The sequence below is a fragment of the Theobroma cacao genome, chromosome 4, assembly GCF_053813885.1.
Source record: "Theobroma cacao isolate CCN51 chromosome 4, ASM5381388v1, whole genome shotgun sequence".
Lineage (NCBI taxonomy): Eukaryota > Viridiplantae > Streptophyta > Magnoliopsida > Malvales > Malvaceae > Theobroma > Theobroma cacao.
Window position 1 is genome coordinate 36,532,363 of NC_142642.1, and position 17,274 is coordinate 36,549,636.

At 35.2% G+C, this 17,274-nt stretch overlaps 2 protein-coding genes and 3 pseudogenes across 2 annotated transcripts; 3 read left to right on the plus strand and 2 right to left on the minus strand.

Moving 5' to 3' along the window:
• Nucleotides 1–221: 221 nt before the first annotated feature.
• LOC18602905 (putative aspartic proteinase GIP2 pseudogene) lies at nt 222–1,868 on the plus strand (annotated as a pseudogene).
• Nucleotides 1,869–5,272: 3,404 nt separating this feature from the next.
• LOC18602906 (putative aspartic proteinase GIP2 pseudogene) lies at nt 5,273–6,505 on the plus strand (annotated as a pseudogene).
• Nucleotides 6,506–10,197: 3,692 nt separating this feature from the next.
• Nucleotides 10,198–11,744, plus strand: LOC18602907 (putative aspartic proteinase GIP2). The gene has a single exon (XM_018118817.2). The coding sequence runs from the start codon at nt 10,245–10,247 to the stop codon at nt 11,553–11,555; it is 1,311 nt and encodes a 436-aa protein (XP_017974306.2). The 5' UTR covers nt 10,198–10,244; the 3' UTR covers nt 11,556–11,744.
• A 924-nt stretch (nt 11,745–12,668) lies between these two features.
• LOC108661634 (putative aspartic proteinase GIP2 pseudogene) lies at nt 12,669–14,141 on the minus strand (annotated as a pseudogene).
• Nucleotides 14,142–15,743: 1,602 nt separating this feature from the next.
• Nucleotides 15,744–16,557, minus strand: LOC108661635 (putative aspartic proteinase GIP2). The gene is made up of 3 exons (XM_088805791.1): nt 16,354–16,557; nt 16,042–16,260; nt 15,744–15,962 (listed from the first exon to the last, which is right to left on the minus strand). The coding sequence occupies exons 1-3, from the start codon at nt 16,555–16,557 to the stop codon at nt 15,744–15,746; spliced, it is 642 nt and encodes a 213-aa protein (XP_088661917.1).
• Between the last annotated feature and the right edge of the window lie 717 nt (nt 16,558–17,274).

Sequence of the window (17,274 nt, forward strand, 5' to 3'; positions counted from 1 at the left end):
TTGCTTCATTGAAAATAAAACCCTTTTTTATATTTTATTCAACACAAAAAATTAGCTCTTGTTACCTAAATAGCACGTGCGAATCCAAGTCAGGGTCAATGCTTACTGCTGCTAAGTTTTTTTTATAGTCATGCTTTAATACCTTAATTATCTTCCCTTACTGATAATTAATTATATTTTGGTGGCAATGTTGGCACCATAAACTTGTCATCCTTGACGTTCCGAACCCAACGTCACATTCCAACGCAACAAAGCAACACAACAGGCACTATCAGAACAGCTATAACATGGCCAGTTGGCCACAAACTACTTCTAGTTTTCTCTACTCATCGATTTTCCCATGGCGTCTTTTGTTTCATTTCTTTCTCTTCTGTTTACTTCTTTTCGTTTCTCCCTCCATAACTCTAGCTTCTTTCAGGCCCAAAGCCCTTGTTCTCCCTGTTTGGAAAGAGCCTTCATCTCTCCAATACCTCACTCAAATCTGGCAAAGAACCCCTCTTGTGCCTGTAAATTTAACTGTTGATCTGGGAGGCCAATTTCTTTGGGTTAATTGTGCAAAGGATTATGTTTCATCTTCTTATAGGCCAGGCACTTGCCGGTCATCTCAGTGCTCACTTGCTAGAGCTCTTTTGTGTTCAAATTGTTCTTCTTCAGCCACCCCTAGCCCAGGCTGCAACAACAAAACATGTACACTTTTCCCAGACAACACAGTAATTCGCGCAGCCACCTTTGCTGAGCTTGCTCAAGATGTTTTTTCCATCCAATCGACCGATGGAAAGAATCCTGGCTCAGTTGTTTCAGTGCCCAAGTTTCTCTTCTCTTGTGGGGCTACATTTATACTGGAAGGTCTTGCAAATGGTGTAACCGGTATGGCTGGTCTTGGAAGATATCCAATTTCACTTCCATCCTTTTTTTCTGCTGCATTTAGCTTTGATAGGAAATTTGCCATTTGCTTGAGTTCAGCAACCAAATCCAATGGAGTGATATTTTTCGGAGACGGACCTTACATTTTCCCCCCAAATATTGATGTCTCTAAGAACCTTATCTACACCCCGCTTGTTCTCAACCCTGTAAGCATTGATGCTATCTATTACACAGGCTTCCCTTCCACTGAATATTTCATCCAAGTTAAATCTATAAAAATCAATGGAAAAACCGTTCCACTGAATACATCCTTGCTATCCTTCGACAATGAAGGCAATGGAGGGACCAAGATCAGCACCGTCAAGCCTTACATGTTAATGGAGACTTCCATTTACAATGCAGTAGTCAAAGCATTTCTCCAAGAGATTGCAAACGTCAGTCAAGTGGCAGCGGTGGCTCCTCTTGGGGCTTGTTTCAACTCCAACAGTATTGAGAAAACACGAGCTGGACCGGCTGTGCCTCCAATCGACCTCGTTCTGCAAAGTGATCTCGTATATTGGAGGGTTTTTGGTGCTAACTCAATGGTACATGTCAGTGAAAATGTTTTGTGTTTAGGGGCTGTTGATGGAGGCTCCAACCCCAGAACCTCCATAGTGATTGGAGGGCATCAATTGGAAGACAATCTTCTACAATTTGATCTAGCCACATCCAGGCTCGGGTTCAGCTCTTCTCTCCTGTTCCGGCAAACAACTTGCTCAAACTTTAACTTTACATCTACTGCTTCAGAAGGCTAATCTCACCGTTGATATATTATTAATTAGTGTAATGACAATCTTTCTGTGTAATATTAAAATGCAAATTGTAACATGCTTTCGATTAAAGGTGGATTTTGCTATATATATATATTTAGGTAATTTGTTTAAGACTTGTGGGTTTATACTTTTGTTCTCTTTTGATGCTTTCAATCAAGGATGTGAGGTGTATCTCTGCCGCTTTCTGTTTAAGACTATGCGGAGATGAGATTCAGTCCACTTAAACAATTGTTAGAGAGTGTTGTATTGCCCTTCCCACTGCCTAAAAAGGTCAAGATAAACAGGTTGGCAAAGGGGAGAACCAGATTACATACAAATCCTCCTTAATCATATACAATAAGGAAATGTGATCAACTTAAAGCCAATTAATTACTATTAATTAGTTATTAGTTGCAATCCTTGTGGCCAGAGTTATGTTAATAAATTATCATGTAAATCGGTGGGAGTTTTTAAACTTTTTAAGTGGACTTAAATGATTCACATTTGTCTGTTCTTGTAATTATATCAATGTATTTAACCATTCAAAGACTGTATTAATCATTTAAATTTATTTGTGAAGTTTAATTCACAATCAATGTACAAGATAATTTTTCTTAATCTAAAGGCTTAAACCTTAAAAAAGTTGTTGTACTACACCCATTTATTCAACTAAACTTCCTCTTATTATTACGTTCAAATAAGTTCTTAAATTTTTATTTTATGCTAAATAATCCTTTAACTGTAGCAGATAATTAATTATCATAAAACTCAATTTCAATTGACAATTTTTATTCTTGTGATATATAATATGACTTAATAATATAATCACGTGATAAAAACTGTGTCAAGATTAAAAAAAAAAAGACTATTTTTCCAATCCTCTCCTCTTCTTCTTTCTTTTTAAAAAAAATTAAAATCTAAGATTTTTAGATCTCAAAAGGAAGATTTTGGGTTGATATATGGAAGCAGGCAAGGGATGAGAAACGAATGTAGAAATATGAGGCCCAATCTGTTGTAGGCCAGAGAGTAAGAAAAAACCGTACAAAGAAGATGTAGATTGTACGAAAGGGGCTGGGAAAAGATAATAATTAACAACTTTATTGAATATCCAATAGAAAAACCAAGCAGCCCACTTGAAAAATAATATAAATACTACCATATACTAATTCTAATTTTTTTATATTCATCTTGATTAATTAAATAACCGATAAAGGTATATATAGTAATTTTTTAGAAATTAATTAAAGTTGATAATTAAATACTTTAATAACAGGTATTAACATTAATTATTTAAAAGGGTAGCAGTCATTGAAAATGCTCATTTATATGTTGTTTTTCCAACTTTAAGAAAGGTGAAATTATGCTTTCACCCCCTAAAAAATTTTTATTTGGCCCCTCCTTTTCTAAAATTTGTAGATTGATACAATAAACTTGTCAACTAATTTAACTTTAAACGTCATTACTTACTTAATTCATCTATAATTTTTTAAGCATAATTACATGTGATCGTTTAGTACCTTAAATTAGGTTTCTTTTTTCCAATCAATCAAATTAACAAACTAATATTAATTATTGTGTCAACTGAATTTCTTTCTAAGCTAATAATAGAAAAAAAATTATATATAGAAACTTAAATCATTAATTTTTACAAAAAAAATTAATATCACATATAACTTTTGTTAAAAGGTAATTATAGGCCTCTTTTAGTTAGTAGTTAGACTTCAATTTATTTATTTTTTTACATTGAAACTTTAATATTTTAATTCAAATCTTTCTATATCAAACATAAATTATATATAATGTTTGAAATTAATTTTTTTATTCATTAAAAAATTTATACACTATTGTCCTATTATATTATATTATATTATATTATAATTTCACTTATATTTAATTTTTAACTTTCTCATATTTTGTTTAAAAAAACCAATAACTAATTAATGCATGGTTATTGTGCCCCTCAAGCATGATGAGAAGGCAAAGAGAATTGTTATGGAAGAAGCCCTAAATTTGTTTTCCTAGGCCAGGTTGAACCAACCAAACTTGTGTGGTTGTCCTCTCTTTAATTATTAATACTATACTATTAAAAATGAAGAAATAATTTTTTTGGGTCAAGATTAAAATAAAGAAACATAAGAAGTGGAGTTCTTATAATAATAATAATAATAACTTATGCTCTATTTTGGGCAACATCTTTGGACTTTCCTATTCAGCATATGTCTATAATGATTGAGTGGTGGACTGCGTACTAAATTTGTTTAGCAAAAATTAAATGGATGCAACCAAAAGCATAAAAAGGTTTATCAAGTTGCCCACAGATCTAAATTATTAAGAATCTGTTCTTCTTTCCTTACTTTTTCTCATAGTATTAATTAGTACCAATGTGTTTATTTATAACACCAAAGCAGCTTGTAAAGTGTTAATTTTATCCAAGTTGCTTTGAAAGTCTGGTTTCAACACGAGGATTATTAATCATTGATGTATTAGTTTATAAAATAAAGTGAAACATTAGTCCAGAATCTAATTATGCTGTCAGCACCACTTTTCCTTTTTTTTTTTTTTCATAAAGTATATAGTAAATTATGTAACGTTTGTCCATTTTTAAGTTATAAATCAGTGATTTGAATAGTGCATTAAAACCCATTAAACCTTTTTCTTTTCCTTAAATGAATTTGACACTTCAAGTAGTTTTGTTGCTAGGAGGACCTGGACTGGAATTATGCCCCAAGCTTGCAGCAAGCCTCCTCACCCCTATCAGTGGGTTACATGGCCATTTTGACCAAGCATATGGGTAAAACTTAGGGATGGTAATGGTTATATTTTAATAAGATATCTTGCATTATTTGATCTGACTAAATAAGATTAAGATAACTTATAATCGTATATGAGTAGTAAAATTATTACACATCATGGGTTCAAATAGTGGTTTTAGGATATCCATTACCCAAACTTGATTATAAATAATGATTTTAATATTAAATTTTAGTTTTATATCTATTTTTTAAAAATTTTTTAAAACTAACTTAATACTTATTAAAATTTATTAATTGTTCTAATTATTATTTTAGACTTTAAATTATTTTTATGAATTAACTTTAATTTATTGATTTAATTTTTATTAATAATATACATAAAAATTGATTTTCAATTTATTGTAATCAGGTATTTTATGAGTAGTGTCTAGAATATTCAAATACGAGTTTGAGTGACAAACTCAATGCGGCATTTTGAGTACATAGCTTTATAGTGAATAATATATATTAATTTTGATAATCTGATATGTATTATTGACATGTTTGTTTCTTAACAAAGAAGTATTGATTAATTTGACTCAATTGTGAAGAGCATTTGCACTTATTTAGAAATATAACATACTTTATCAAAATTATTTTGTCTACTACATTAATAACCATTGAAAAGGATAAGCAATAATTAGGAAACCATTGGTTACAGTTGTACCTGGCATGTTCAAATGCTCAATTACCCATAAGACAGAGTGGTATGGTGGCTTTCTTGTATCAAATTTCTGAAGAATACTTTCTCATTTTCAAAGGGAAGAAAAGTGGAATAAAGTTTAATCATGTATAGATGTATGTCATTGGTTTAATGAGAATTCTATGGATTTTGCAATATTTGAAACTCATGGTCACTCCTTATCTTTTTCTTTATTTTCCTTCATTTTTTTGCAATTAGAGATTTGAAGTTAAATATCTTTATTTGAGTCAGCACAATGCTCCTTGGCTAGGTCCAAGACTTGTGGAAGTTGTTTCGATGGCCCCAAGCCAGGCTGCAACAATAACACTTGCGGTCTCCTCCCAGCCAACACTGTCACCCGCACTGCCACCGGTGGTGAGGTTGCCCAAGATGTTGTGTCAGTCCAATCTACCGATGGAAAAAATCCTCGGAAAGTTGTTTCTGTGTCTAAGTTTCTCTTCACTTGTGGTTCTACGTTTCTCTTAGGTCTTGCTGGTGGTGTTAAGGGCATGGCTGGTCTTGGAAGAACAAAGATTTCCATGTCTTCCCAATTTGCTGCTGCTTTTAGCTTCCATAGAAAATTTGCTGTTTGTTTGAGTTCTTCTTCAAGTTCTAATGGTGTTGTCTTCTTTGGTGGTGGGCCTTATGCTTTCCTTCCTAACAACATTGACATCTCCAAATCTCTCATCGACACCCCTCTCATTCTCAATCCTGTCAGCACAGCGCCTGCTTATTTTGAAGGTGATCCTTCGTCTGACTACTTCATTGGAGTCAAGGGTATCACGATCAATGGAAAAGCCGTGCAGTTGAACGAACCTTTGCTGGCCATTAACAAAGAAGGCCACGGTGGAACAAAGATCAGCACTGTTACTCCCTACACTGTCATGGAGACTTCAATCTACAGAGCTGTAGTTAACGCCTTTATCAAGGAAATCTCCAAGATTCCTAGGGTTCCAGCAGTAGCACCATTGAGAGCATGTTTCAATGCGAAAAGCTTTGCCAGCACTCGCCTTGGCCCTGCTGTACCCCAAATAGATCTTGTGCTACAAAGCAAAGATGTCATTTGGAGGATTGTCGGTGCAAATTCGATGGTGGAAGTCAGCAATGATGTATTGTGTCTAGGATTTGTTGACGGAGGATTGAAGCCCACGACTTCGATAGTGATCGGAGGGCGTCAGATAGAGAACAATCTTCTGCAGTTTGATCTAGCCACATTAAGGCTTGGATTCAGCTCTTCTCTCCTGTTCCAACAAACAACATGTTCCAACTTCAACTTTGCATCCACTGCCTAAAGGGGATCCAGCTTTTCACTCTCATTAGCAATAATTTAAGATTGAGTGAAGGATTAAATTGCTTGTCGATTTCGAAGACTAAAATTTGTGTAAAATGAATTGGCGAAGGTCTCGCCCTTGTTATTTAAACTGCATGTTGCATTAAGATATGTTCCATTTATTTACGAAAAACTGATTATCTGGACAGCGGTGTGTGTGTGTTTTTTTTGAAAGGTAAATTATATTTTAATTCATCAAACATGTTTACAAAAAGTACCCTTGTATGGTAGATTAAATATTCAGAATGCTTCTTTGGATAACAATATGCGGAGGTTCCACTGTTTCCTAACTAGTCGAGGAAGCAATTCTCTCATAATGGAAGAGAGGAATATTAGAGAATTGATTAAAAAAAAATATTTCACTTCTATGGAGTTGGAGTTTAAACATATGCAAATAATTAAAATCTCTACATCTATTGTTAATTGATTTTAAGTTAGATGTTTGTCACAAAAATTTAACATGTTATCAAAATATGAATTATCTCTCTCGTTGTTGTTAATTTTTATATTAAATTCGTTATCTGATGATATTAAAATGGTAATAATTTGATCTGGGTGTTTTTAATTCTTCCAAAAAGTGTTAGATTTAGTCTTAACAGATGGTGGTCTGGGTGAATAAAGGAATTAGATAGATTTTAGCTTCACGTTACTGGATTATGTGTTATTGTTTGCTAAAGACTATTTTTTCCTCTGGTGTGGTTTTTACTGTGCTGCATGATGGTATCAAGGGAATTGCTGCATCTGTGAATGTTTTCTTTCGGAAAATGGACTGAGGCTGAGTTCAATCAAAGTCAGAAGGCATGTTGGTTTTAGTTTCTATTTTGTTTTCTGACTCGTGAGTGTTGGGTGTTGGGCTTAACATATATGGGTTACAAATCAGTTGAGGCCCAATCTATTGTAGCCCAAATAGAAGAAACGAACACACGGTGGAGAAGAAAATAATAAAAAGGGGCTGAAAGAGATATTAGTAAAGTTCGTTTAATTCGTTTATATTTATATTTTTTATTTTTTGATATTTTTAAATAAATAAATAAATGAATATATACTTTTAGATTCTTTTTTACCTAAACAAATCCCTTATTAGATTCGTCCAACTTCAAAATATACTAATTTATAGTATTTTTTTTTTTTTGCCTTCGGCTGTGAGACTCGTTTTCAGTTAATCATAGAGACAAACAACTTGATTGCTCCTGACATTTCTTGAATATCCAATAGAAAAACCAAGCAGCCCTCTTGAAAAATAATATCAATACTACTACGATATACTAATTCAAAATTTTTTAGATTAATTAAATAACCGATAAAGGTATATAGTAATTTTTTAGAAATTAACTAATTTTTATAATTAAATACTTTAATAACAGGTATTAATATTAACTATTTAAAAGGGTAGCAGTCATTGAAAATCCTCATTTATATACTGTTTTTCCAACTTTAAGAAAGGTGAAATTATGCTTTGGCCCCCTTTTTTCTAAAATTTGTAGATTGATACAATAAACTTGTCAACTATTTTAACTTTAAACTTCATTACTTACATAATTCTCTATAATATTTTAAGCATAATTACATGTGACCTTTTAGGTCCTTAAATTGGGATTTTTTTCCCCACTAATCAAATTAAGAAATTAATATTAATCATTGCGTCAACTGAGTTTCTTTCTGGCACCCAAGCATTTGTCTCATTGGTTGGTGCATAATCCCCTTGCTTAAAGAGTAAGGTTCGAATCCCCCATCTCCCGATTATAAAAAAAAAAAAAAACTGAGTTTTTTTTTGAACTATTAATAGAAAAAAAAGGATAGAAACTTAAGTCATTAATTTTTACAAAAAATCTTACATTTAATTTTTGTTAAAAGGTATTTTTAGGCCTCTTTTAGTTACTAGTTAGACTTCAATTTATTTATTTTGACATTGAAACTTTAATATTTTTATTCAAATCTTTCTATATCAAACATAAATTATATATAATGTTTGAAATTAATTTTTTATTCATTAAAAAAATTATACACTATTATCCTAGTATATTATAGTATAGTATAGTATAATTTCACCTATATTTAATTTTTAACTTTCTCATATTTTGTTTTAAAAAATAACTAATTAATGCATGGTTATTGTGCTACGTTTCAAAAAAAAAATGCATGGTTATTGTGCCCCTCAAGCATGATGAGAAGGCAAAGAGAATTGTTATGGAAGAAGCCCTAAATCTGTTTCCCTAGGCTAGGTTGTACCAGCCAAACTTGTGTACTTGTCCTCTCTTTAAATTATTACAACTATACTATTAAAAATGAAGAAACAATTTTTCGTTTTTTCTTTTTGCAGGTCAAGATTAAAATAAAGAAAGATAAATAATAAAAAAACAACTAATTCTCTATTTGGGCAACATCTTTGAACTTTCCTATTTAGCAGATATATATATATGTCGTTAATGGATGAGTGGTGGAGCATCCTAAATTTGTTCAGCAAATTAAAAGCATGCAATCAAAAGCATAAAAAGACCTAAATTATTAAGAATTTGTTCTTCTTTCCTTACTATTTTCTCATAGTATTAGTACCAATGTGTTTATTAATAACACCAAAGCAGCTTCTAAAGTGTGTTAACCTTATCCAAGTTGCTTTGAAAGTCTTGATTTAACACGAGGATTATTTATAATTTAGTGTATTAGTTTATAAAATAAAGTGAAAATTGGTCCAGAATCTGATTATGCTGTCAGCAGCACTTTTTCTTTTCTTTTTTAATAAAGTATATAGTAAATTATGTAAAAGTTGTCCATTTTCAAGTTAAAATCAGTGATTTGATTAGTACATTAAAACCCATTAAAGTTTTTTTGTTCTTAATGAATTTGACACTCCAAGTTGTATTTTTGATTTAAAAAGGAAAAAAGAAATTTTTTGCTAAGAGGACCTGGACTGGAATCAAGCTTGCAGCAAGCCTCCCCACCCTCTATTGGTGGGTTACATGGCCATTTAGGCCAAGCCCCTTGGTCAAACTCAATCTGACATTGACTGCGTAGATTTATATTGAATAAAATAGATTTGGATAATGTGATGTATCTTTTTTTGTAAAGTTAGATAATGTGATGTATTATTGACACTTTTGTTTCTTAAACAAGTATTTTCATTAATTTGACTCAAGAACATTTGCTCTTATTTAGAAACATAACATACATTCCAAAATTATTTTGTCTACTACTTCATTACTACCCATTGAAAAGGATAAGCAATAATCAGGAAATCATTAATTACAGTTGCAATGGGCTTGTATCAATCTTGAATTGTCAAAATTATATTTATTGACTAATTCTTAGGGGAGGAAAAAATGAAATTAAAAAAAGAGAAATTCAATTACCCATAAACAGAGTGGCGGCTTTCTTTCTTATATCAAATTTTCTGAAGAATACTCCCTCATTTTCAAAGTTGTATCTTGTAGTATAGATGTTTGCCATTGGTTTAATGAGAATTCTATGGATTTTGGAATATTTGACCCTCAATGGTCAGTCCTTATCTTTTTCTATATTTTCCTTCATTTCTTTGCAACTCGAGATTAATTTGAAGTTGAATATCTTTAATGTGCAACCCGGACTGTTGCATATGAAAACACTGAAATTCGGGTTTGAATATTCTTACATTTGATATCAATGGTCAAATTTTGCAAATCGCCCCCTTTCATAGAACTAGCTACATTTCCCAAGTTGCCATCAATGACATTGGCTGCAGCTATAAATACACCTCTGCTTTCAGTAGCTCTCCACACCATCCAAACTCTGAGTATCTCCACCCAAATACAATGGCTGTCTCTAGTAAATTCCTTCTCTTTACAGCATTGCTCTTCTTCCTCTTCGCCTCTCCATCCCTTCAAGCTTCCTTTAGGCCTAAAGCATTGGTCCTTCCGGTCTCAAAAGACGCTTCAACTAACCAATATGTGACCCAGATCAAGCAAAGAACCCCTTTAGTGCCTGTCAAGTTGACCCTTGATCTTGGTGGTGAATTTCTTTGGGTTGATTGTGATCAGGGTTATGTCTCTTCTTCCTACATGCCTGCTCGTTGCAACTCGGCACAATGCTCCTTGGCTAGGTCCAAGTCTTGTGGAAGTTGTTTCGATGGCCCCAAGCCAGGCTGCAACAATAACACTTGCGGTCTCCCCCCAGCCAACACTGTCACCCGCACTGCCACCGGTGGTGAGGTTGCCCAAGATGTTGTGTCAGTCCAATCTACCAATGGAAAAAATCCTGGGCAAGTTGTTTCTGTGCCTAAGTTTCTCTTCACTTGTGGGTCTACATTTCTCTTAGAAGGTCTTGCTAGTGGTGTTAAGGGCATGGCTGGTCTTGGAAGAACAAAGATTTCCATGTCTTCCCAATTTGCTGCTGCTTTTAGCTTCCATAGAAAATTTGCAGTTTGTTTGAGTTCTTCTTCAAGTTCTAATGGTGTTGTCTTCTTTGGTGATGGGCCTTACGCTTTCCTTCCTAACAACATTGACATCTCCCAATCTCTCATCTACACCCCTCTCATTCTCAATCCTGTCAGCACAGCACCTGCTTACTTTGAAGGTGAACCTTCTGCTGACTACTTCATTGGAGTCAAGGGTATCAAGATCAATGGAAAAGCCGTGCAATTGAACAATACTTTGCTGTCCATTAACAAAGAAGGCCACGGTGGAACAAAGATCAGCACTGTTACTCCCTACACTGTCATGGAAACTTCAATCTACAGAGCTGTAGTTAATGCCTTTATCAAGGCAATTTCCCAGATTCCTAGGGTACCAGCAGTAGCACCATTCAGTGCATGTTTCAAGGCGAAAAGCTTTGGCAGCACACGCGTTGGCCCTGCTGTGCCCCAAATAGATCTTGTGCTGCAAAGTAAAGATGTCATTTGGACGATTTTCGGTGCAAACTCAATGGTGCAAGTCAGCAATGATGTATTGTGTCTAGGATTTGTTGATGGAGGATTGGAGCCCACGACTTCGATAGTGATCGGAGGGTATCAGATAGAGCACAATCTTCTGCAGTTTGATCTAGCCACATCAAGGCTTGGATTCACCTCTTCTCTCCTGTTCCGACAAACAACATGTTCCAACTTCAACTTTACATCCACTGCTTAAAGCTAGGGGGTCCAGCTTTTCACTTTCATTAGCAATAACTTAAAGATTGAGTGAAGGATTAAATTGCTTGTCGATTTCGAAGACTAAAATTTGTATAAAAAAAAGTTGGCCTGGTTGCTTGGCAAAGGTCTCGCCCTTGTTATTTAAACTGCAAGTTGCAATAAAAAGTGGTGCATTTCTTTATGAAAAGACTGATTGATATATCTGAACAGCTGGCTGTGTGTTGAGTTTCAAAGTCCTAGTTCAGAATGATGCGGAGGTTCGACTGTTTCCTAGCTAGCTCGTTGAAGCAATTCTCTCTCATAATCGAACTGGGACATGGCTGGATTGGGACTGTGCCATTAAAAAATTATACAATACAACCATCATTAATTTCCTCTTTAGCTCTAATTACGTAGACCGGAAGGAAGGCTAAGTTTCATATCACAATAAATTCCTTGCTAAGTACTAGAACTGAAAAGGGGAAGTACACAGAAATCAACATTCGACCTTATCTGATTAATCGCATCGTAGAATCGGGAATCCAGTAGCAATTCATGAGATGAAATCTTTTCGCCTACCAAATCTCTCTTCTTCCTGTTTTTTTTCTTTATTTGTTTGAGACTGGGCGAAGGGGTATAGGTTGGATCTTGTGGACATATGTTATTCATGAACCTGACATCTAACAGAGTACTTAGAAAAAAAATGGGGTAAAAGATCTTGTTTAACCCAATCATAGCTGTATATTTAATTTTAACAATTGGTTCTAGTACCTTTCATCACTTCTGGACATGGAGGTTTGACCGTTGAATATTGCACATCATTGTCAAGGAATTTCATTGATGTCATTGGCGATGGAATTGTAAACTAATTAGTAGTTTATGTAGATAGGGTACCACTCTTTTGTTTTCAACTCTTAATCATAAAGATAAAGTGATTTCAATGGCTTGCACTTCGTCAAACACAACATCTCAACAGGAAAAACATTATTTACACAATCAATTCTTCGTTTTCTAGATAGTAATATTAAAGGAAGAAATTGCCATCTTTGGATTTTCTTTATTAGCAAAGAGATGTTGCTATAAATTAGACAATATGCAAAAATAAATTTTGAATTTATTTTCTCATATCACATGAACAATTAAAACATCATTTCATTACCTCCAACTTCGGAGCTACAAGTCAGAAATTTATTTCAATAATTGGAAAAACAAAAGCCCCAGCTAGCTGCAACTAGTATGTAAAAGCTGTAGGGGATTACTTATTCATACATTTTATCTTAATCACTAGAGAATACAGGAGAAAGGGCCGATTATTACTTGGAGAATGTTCATTTAAGACCCTTACTGAGTTCAAACTGCTGATGTGAAGTTGAATTTAGCACATGAGGTCCTATAGGAGTATAAAGAAGAACTGAAACCCAGCCTCGAACCGGCCAGATCGAACTGGAGGAAATTGTTCTGCATTTGGTATGATCCAATAACAACAGCTTCTTTAGCTGTCTTGCCACCATTAAAAAAGGCCAGGCATGCCACATCTCCGCCAACTTGCTTCATTGAATTTGCTTCAAATATCCTCCACTTCACCCCATTTCCAAACTCCAACTCAATCGTGGGAGCAAGCAAACCCACACGGCTCCACTCCATCGCACTAGCTTTAAGGCAGAGACCGAAAGGGCTCGCATTCTTGACTCGAGGAATACCCTTAGTAGCCCTGGAGAAATCTTTCAAAACGATTTTGTAAACATCGCTCCTTAGTATTGTGTAAGGAGCAACTGTGCTGAGCTTTACCCCACCATTGCCATAAGAATTAAATGCAATGGCATTAGGCTGAAACTTGCTTTCCTTCCCATTGATCGATATGCCCTTGAGGCCAACGTAGTATTCCACTGAGTTGGATTTCTTCAGCAATGGGGTGTAAGAGAGAAATTTCGTGGGGTCAAATTGTGTTGGAAGAAAATAGCAAGGACCATCACCAAAGAAAGTAACTCTGGAATCTTTGTTTCCACTAGGCAAACAAATTGCAAACTTCTTTGTCAAGCCTAGGTAAGGAGAAGTAAGCTGAGATGAAAGAGCAAGTGGAACCCGAGATAGAGCAGCTAAGCCACAAACTCCTTGAGGGAGAGACTTAAAGAGACTTATGGGAGCACATGAGAAATAGATTTTATTCAAGTTGGTATTCCCAGTGGGGTTTTTGCCATTGGTCCAAAAGAGGATAACATTTCCATAACTTAATTTGGCTAAGGCACATGATTTTGATACGAAATTTACAGTCGTGACAGTGCAACGGTATTGGCCATTTTTCATCACTATGTTGTCAGCTGGAGGACACATGCCTGAGAGGAAAGACCGAGCCTGGATGCATTATAGGCAGAACAAGGGATCGGGAAGTATGGATTCTGGCATAGGCGCCATGACAGAGGAGCATGAATGTCAATGACATAGTTTTCACGGGAATTGAGGGTGGTGCTGTAGAGGGAGGTTTTGGGGTCTTTGATGATGGGTGAAACCAGGGTTTTTTTTGGCAGAGCTGAGACTTCAAGTGAAATGAAGGATACTGCAATGAGGAATAGCATTGAAAAATAAAGGATGCATTTTTTGTAACGCTATTAGCTTCAAAACTTTCTAGGTTCCTAGGTGATGAGATTTAAGTTTGAGTTGATGGTTATATATAGGAGAAAATTTTGTGAACAGCTGGATTTACCATGGGCTCAACCGGGACTCTAAGCTTGCAGACTGCATTATAAGGGAAAAAAAAAACCACTTTGACAGTGTCAAAAAAAGAGTACTGGATGAGGCTTTGCAATGTTGACAAGGAAGAAATCCATGGGAAACCTACATTGGACCTTGTGCTATTAGCCTATTCTGTTCACTACTTTTCCAAGTTGCAAATTCTACTCCTAAATCTGGATGCACAAGTCTTATAACAATTAATTAGCAACAAACATTAAAAATTGAGGACCTAACAACTAAGTGTTTGACAAAACTATACCAAGGGGATTGGGACTGCTTCAAATTGCTAAGGAGCTAAGAGTCATGAGCACACTGACTTGAATCTCTGGTAAAAAACAGTAGATATAGTGTTCCCTAGAAGGATGGTTAACTATGAAAATCCTGTTATAAGCTCAATTTGGTCAACGGCTCAATGCATTCAGTTTTTGGTCATTTTTTTAATGCCTTTTTGTTTATTTTTTTTCCCTCGTTAATTGACCTGGGCTGCATATGGGTTTGAGACCCTTCGTTTCAGAATATAGAAAACCCATCCATAATAAGTCTTTCAGCAATTAATTACGAACAAACAAAAAGAATGCAAGGCTGGCATTTGACATTGGCTTTAATCAACCAAAAACAAAAGCAAAACTAGCGTTTGAGAAGACTATTTAAAGTGGGTATGGAGCCAAGAGCATACTGACTCGATTCCTCAGTAAAAAACAAGGGATATATGCTGTTCACTAGAAAGAAAAGATTATTATGAACTAGCGAACGTCTTGTATTTGGTCATTGGGTCTAGGCTTTTGTCCCTTATACTTAAATGGATGTGGGCTGCATGGTTTGAGACCTTTTATTTTAGAAGTAGAAAGGCCCAGCTCAATATGCTGCATGGGATTGTTTGTGGCATCCACGACCACAAAATCAATCAGAACAATATTTGTTCAATATTTATCTCTTGGTGCATATTTATACAACATTTTAAGATTATTTGAAACATTTAATGACATGTGGGTTTGGACTAAGATTAACTTTTTATTTTTATCCTTTATGGCCGAATTATAATAGCTTGATCAAGAGCATTAAATAAAAATTGTGCGATTCAATACTGGCCATTAAATGATTAAAGGGTACAAATGAATTATTTAGTTGGACGCAGAAGACATAAAGAAACATAATCGTTTTAATCTTATTGTATTGAATAAGGTAGAGGACTAGAGTCACTTTTATTTTCTTTTAGGATGAAATAATAACATATATAACAAAGGGCAAAGAGTTGCATAATCTTATTGTTCCTCCTTTTCTGGAGTTACAATTGCAAGTAAGAAATCTAATCAAATCAAACGATTGCAAACACAAATCCCACAATCTAGCTTATATGGGATACCTTATTTATTCATGCATTTTGTCATTGTTGAAATAGGACTCCTTTGGGTTTAAGCTGCTTTTGTAAAGTTGAGTTAGCACATGAAGTCTTATGTGCATATAAAGAAGAACAAAATCACAATTTCGATGCAGCCAGATCGAACAACAGGAAGTTATTCTCCATCTGGTACCATCCAATCACAACAGCTTCTTTTGCTATCTTGCACCGTCGGCAAAGGCCACGCATGCTGTGTCCCGGCCAACCAGCTTCATTGAATTTGCTCCAAATATCGACCATTTCACCCCGTTTCCAAACTCCCAAGTCAATGGGGGGAACAATGAATCCAAAACGACCCTGCCCAAAAAGACTAGCTTCGAAGCACAGATCAAAAGGGCTCACATTCTTACCTTTCAAAAAAAAAAAAAAGGCTCACATTCTTGGCTCGTGGGATACCCTCTGTGTGACATTTAAAATCTTCCATGAAGTTTTTGTAAACATCGCTCCTAAGTGTTGTGTGAGGAACAACTGTGCTGAGCTTCACACCACCATTGCCATAAGAATCAAAGGAAAATGCGTTCGGCTGAAAGTTGGTTTCCCTTCCATTGATTGATATACACTTCAGGCCAACATGGTATTCCTGTGAGTTAGACTTCTGTCGCAATGTAGTGTAAGAGAGAACTTCATTGCATGGAAACGAGGAAGAAGATTGTATGGACCATCACCAAAGAAAGTGACCCCGCGAGACCTGTTTCCACCAGGCAAACAAATTGCAAAGCTTCTTGGTTATTCCAATATAAGGAGGAGTAAACTGAGATGAAAAAGCAATTGGAGCTCGAGATAGAGCAGCCAAGCCGCTAATCCCTTGAGGGAGAGACTTGAAAAGAGAGCTAGGTGCACGAGAGAAATAGATTTTATTCAAATTGGCAAATACCAGTTGGGGTTTTGCCATTCGTCCAACAGGCTATAAAATTCTGTAAGTCAATTTGGAGAGGCGCCAGGAGAGAGGAGAAATACTTCAAGGCAAATGAAGGTTAATGCGAGGAGAAATACTGAAAAAGGATGCATTTTGGAAATGAGCTTTAATTTTTGTTTTGGCTTGCAAGTGATGAGATGATGGTTGAGCTAATGGGTATATACAGGAACTGAGTGTCTTGACTCCTGACCTTGGAGGTTCTAAATAAATGGTGGATATAAGAACTGCTGGATAGTGGAGATACACTATGGGCTCCATCAAGACAACAAGCTTCGCACGGCTGATCAAAATAAACCAAAAAAAGAAACACTTTGACAATGTCAAGAGTAATTAGAGAACTGGACGAGGCTTTGCAGTGTTGAGAAGGAAGAGATCCAATGTGCTGTTCACTCTCTGGATACACAAATCTAATACAATTAATTAGGAGGGAAACAAGAATGGAAGTATGAGAATGATCTAACAAATTGGGTTGAAAAATTTTAGGGGGTTAGAAGCAAGTGGCTCCTTTATTTAGTAATTAAAAACAGTGGATAATACCACATTGAACATATATCCACCTACTGATCAGTAAGCTCTTGGCCATTTTGCCACAGTATTAGCTAGTTGTATAATAGGTGGTCTTCATCATGGGTTTGGACTACGCATTAGAGATAGAAACGCCCATTGCACCACTGGTCTTTGAAAGCCTCAGAT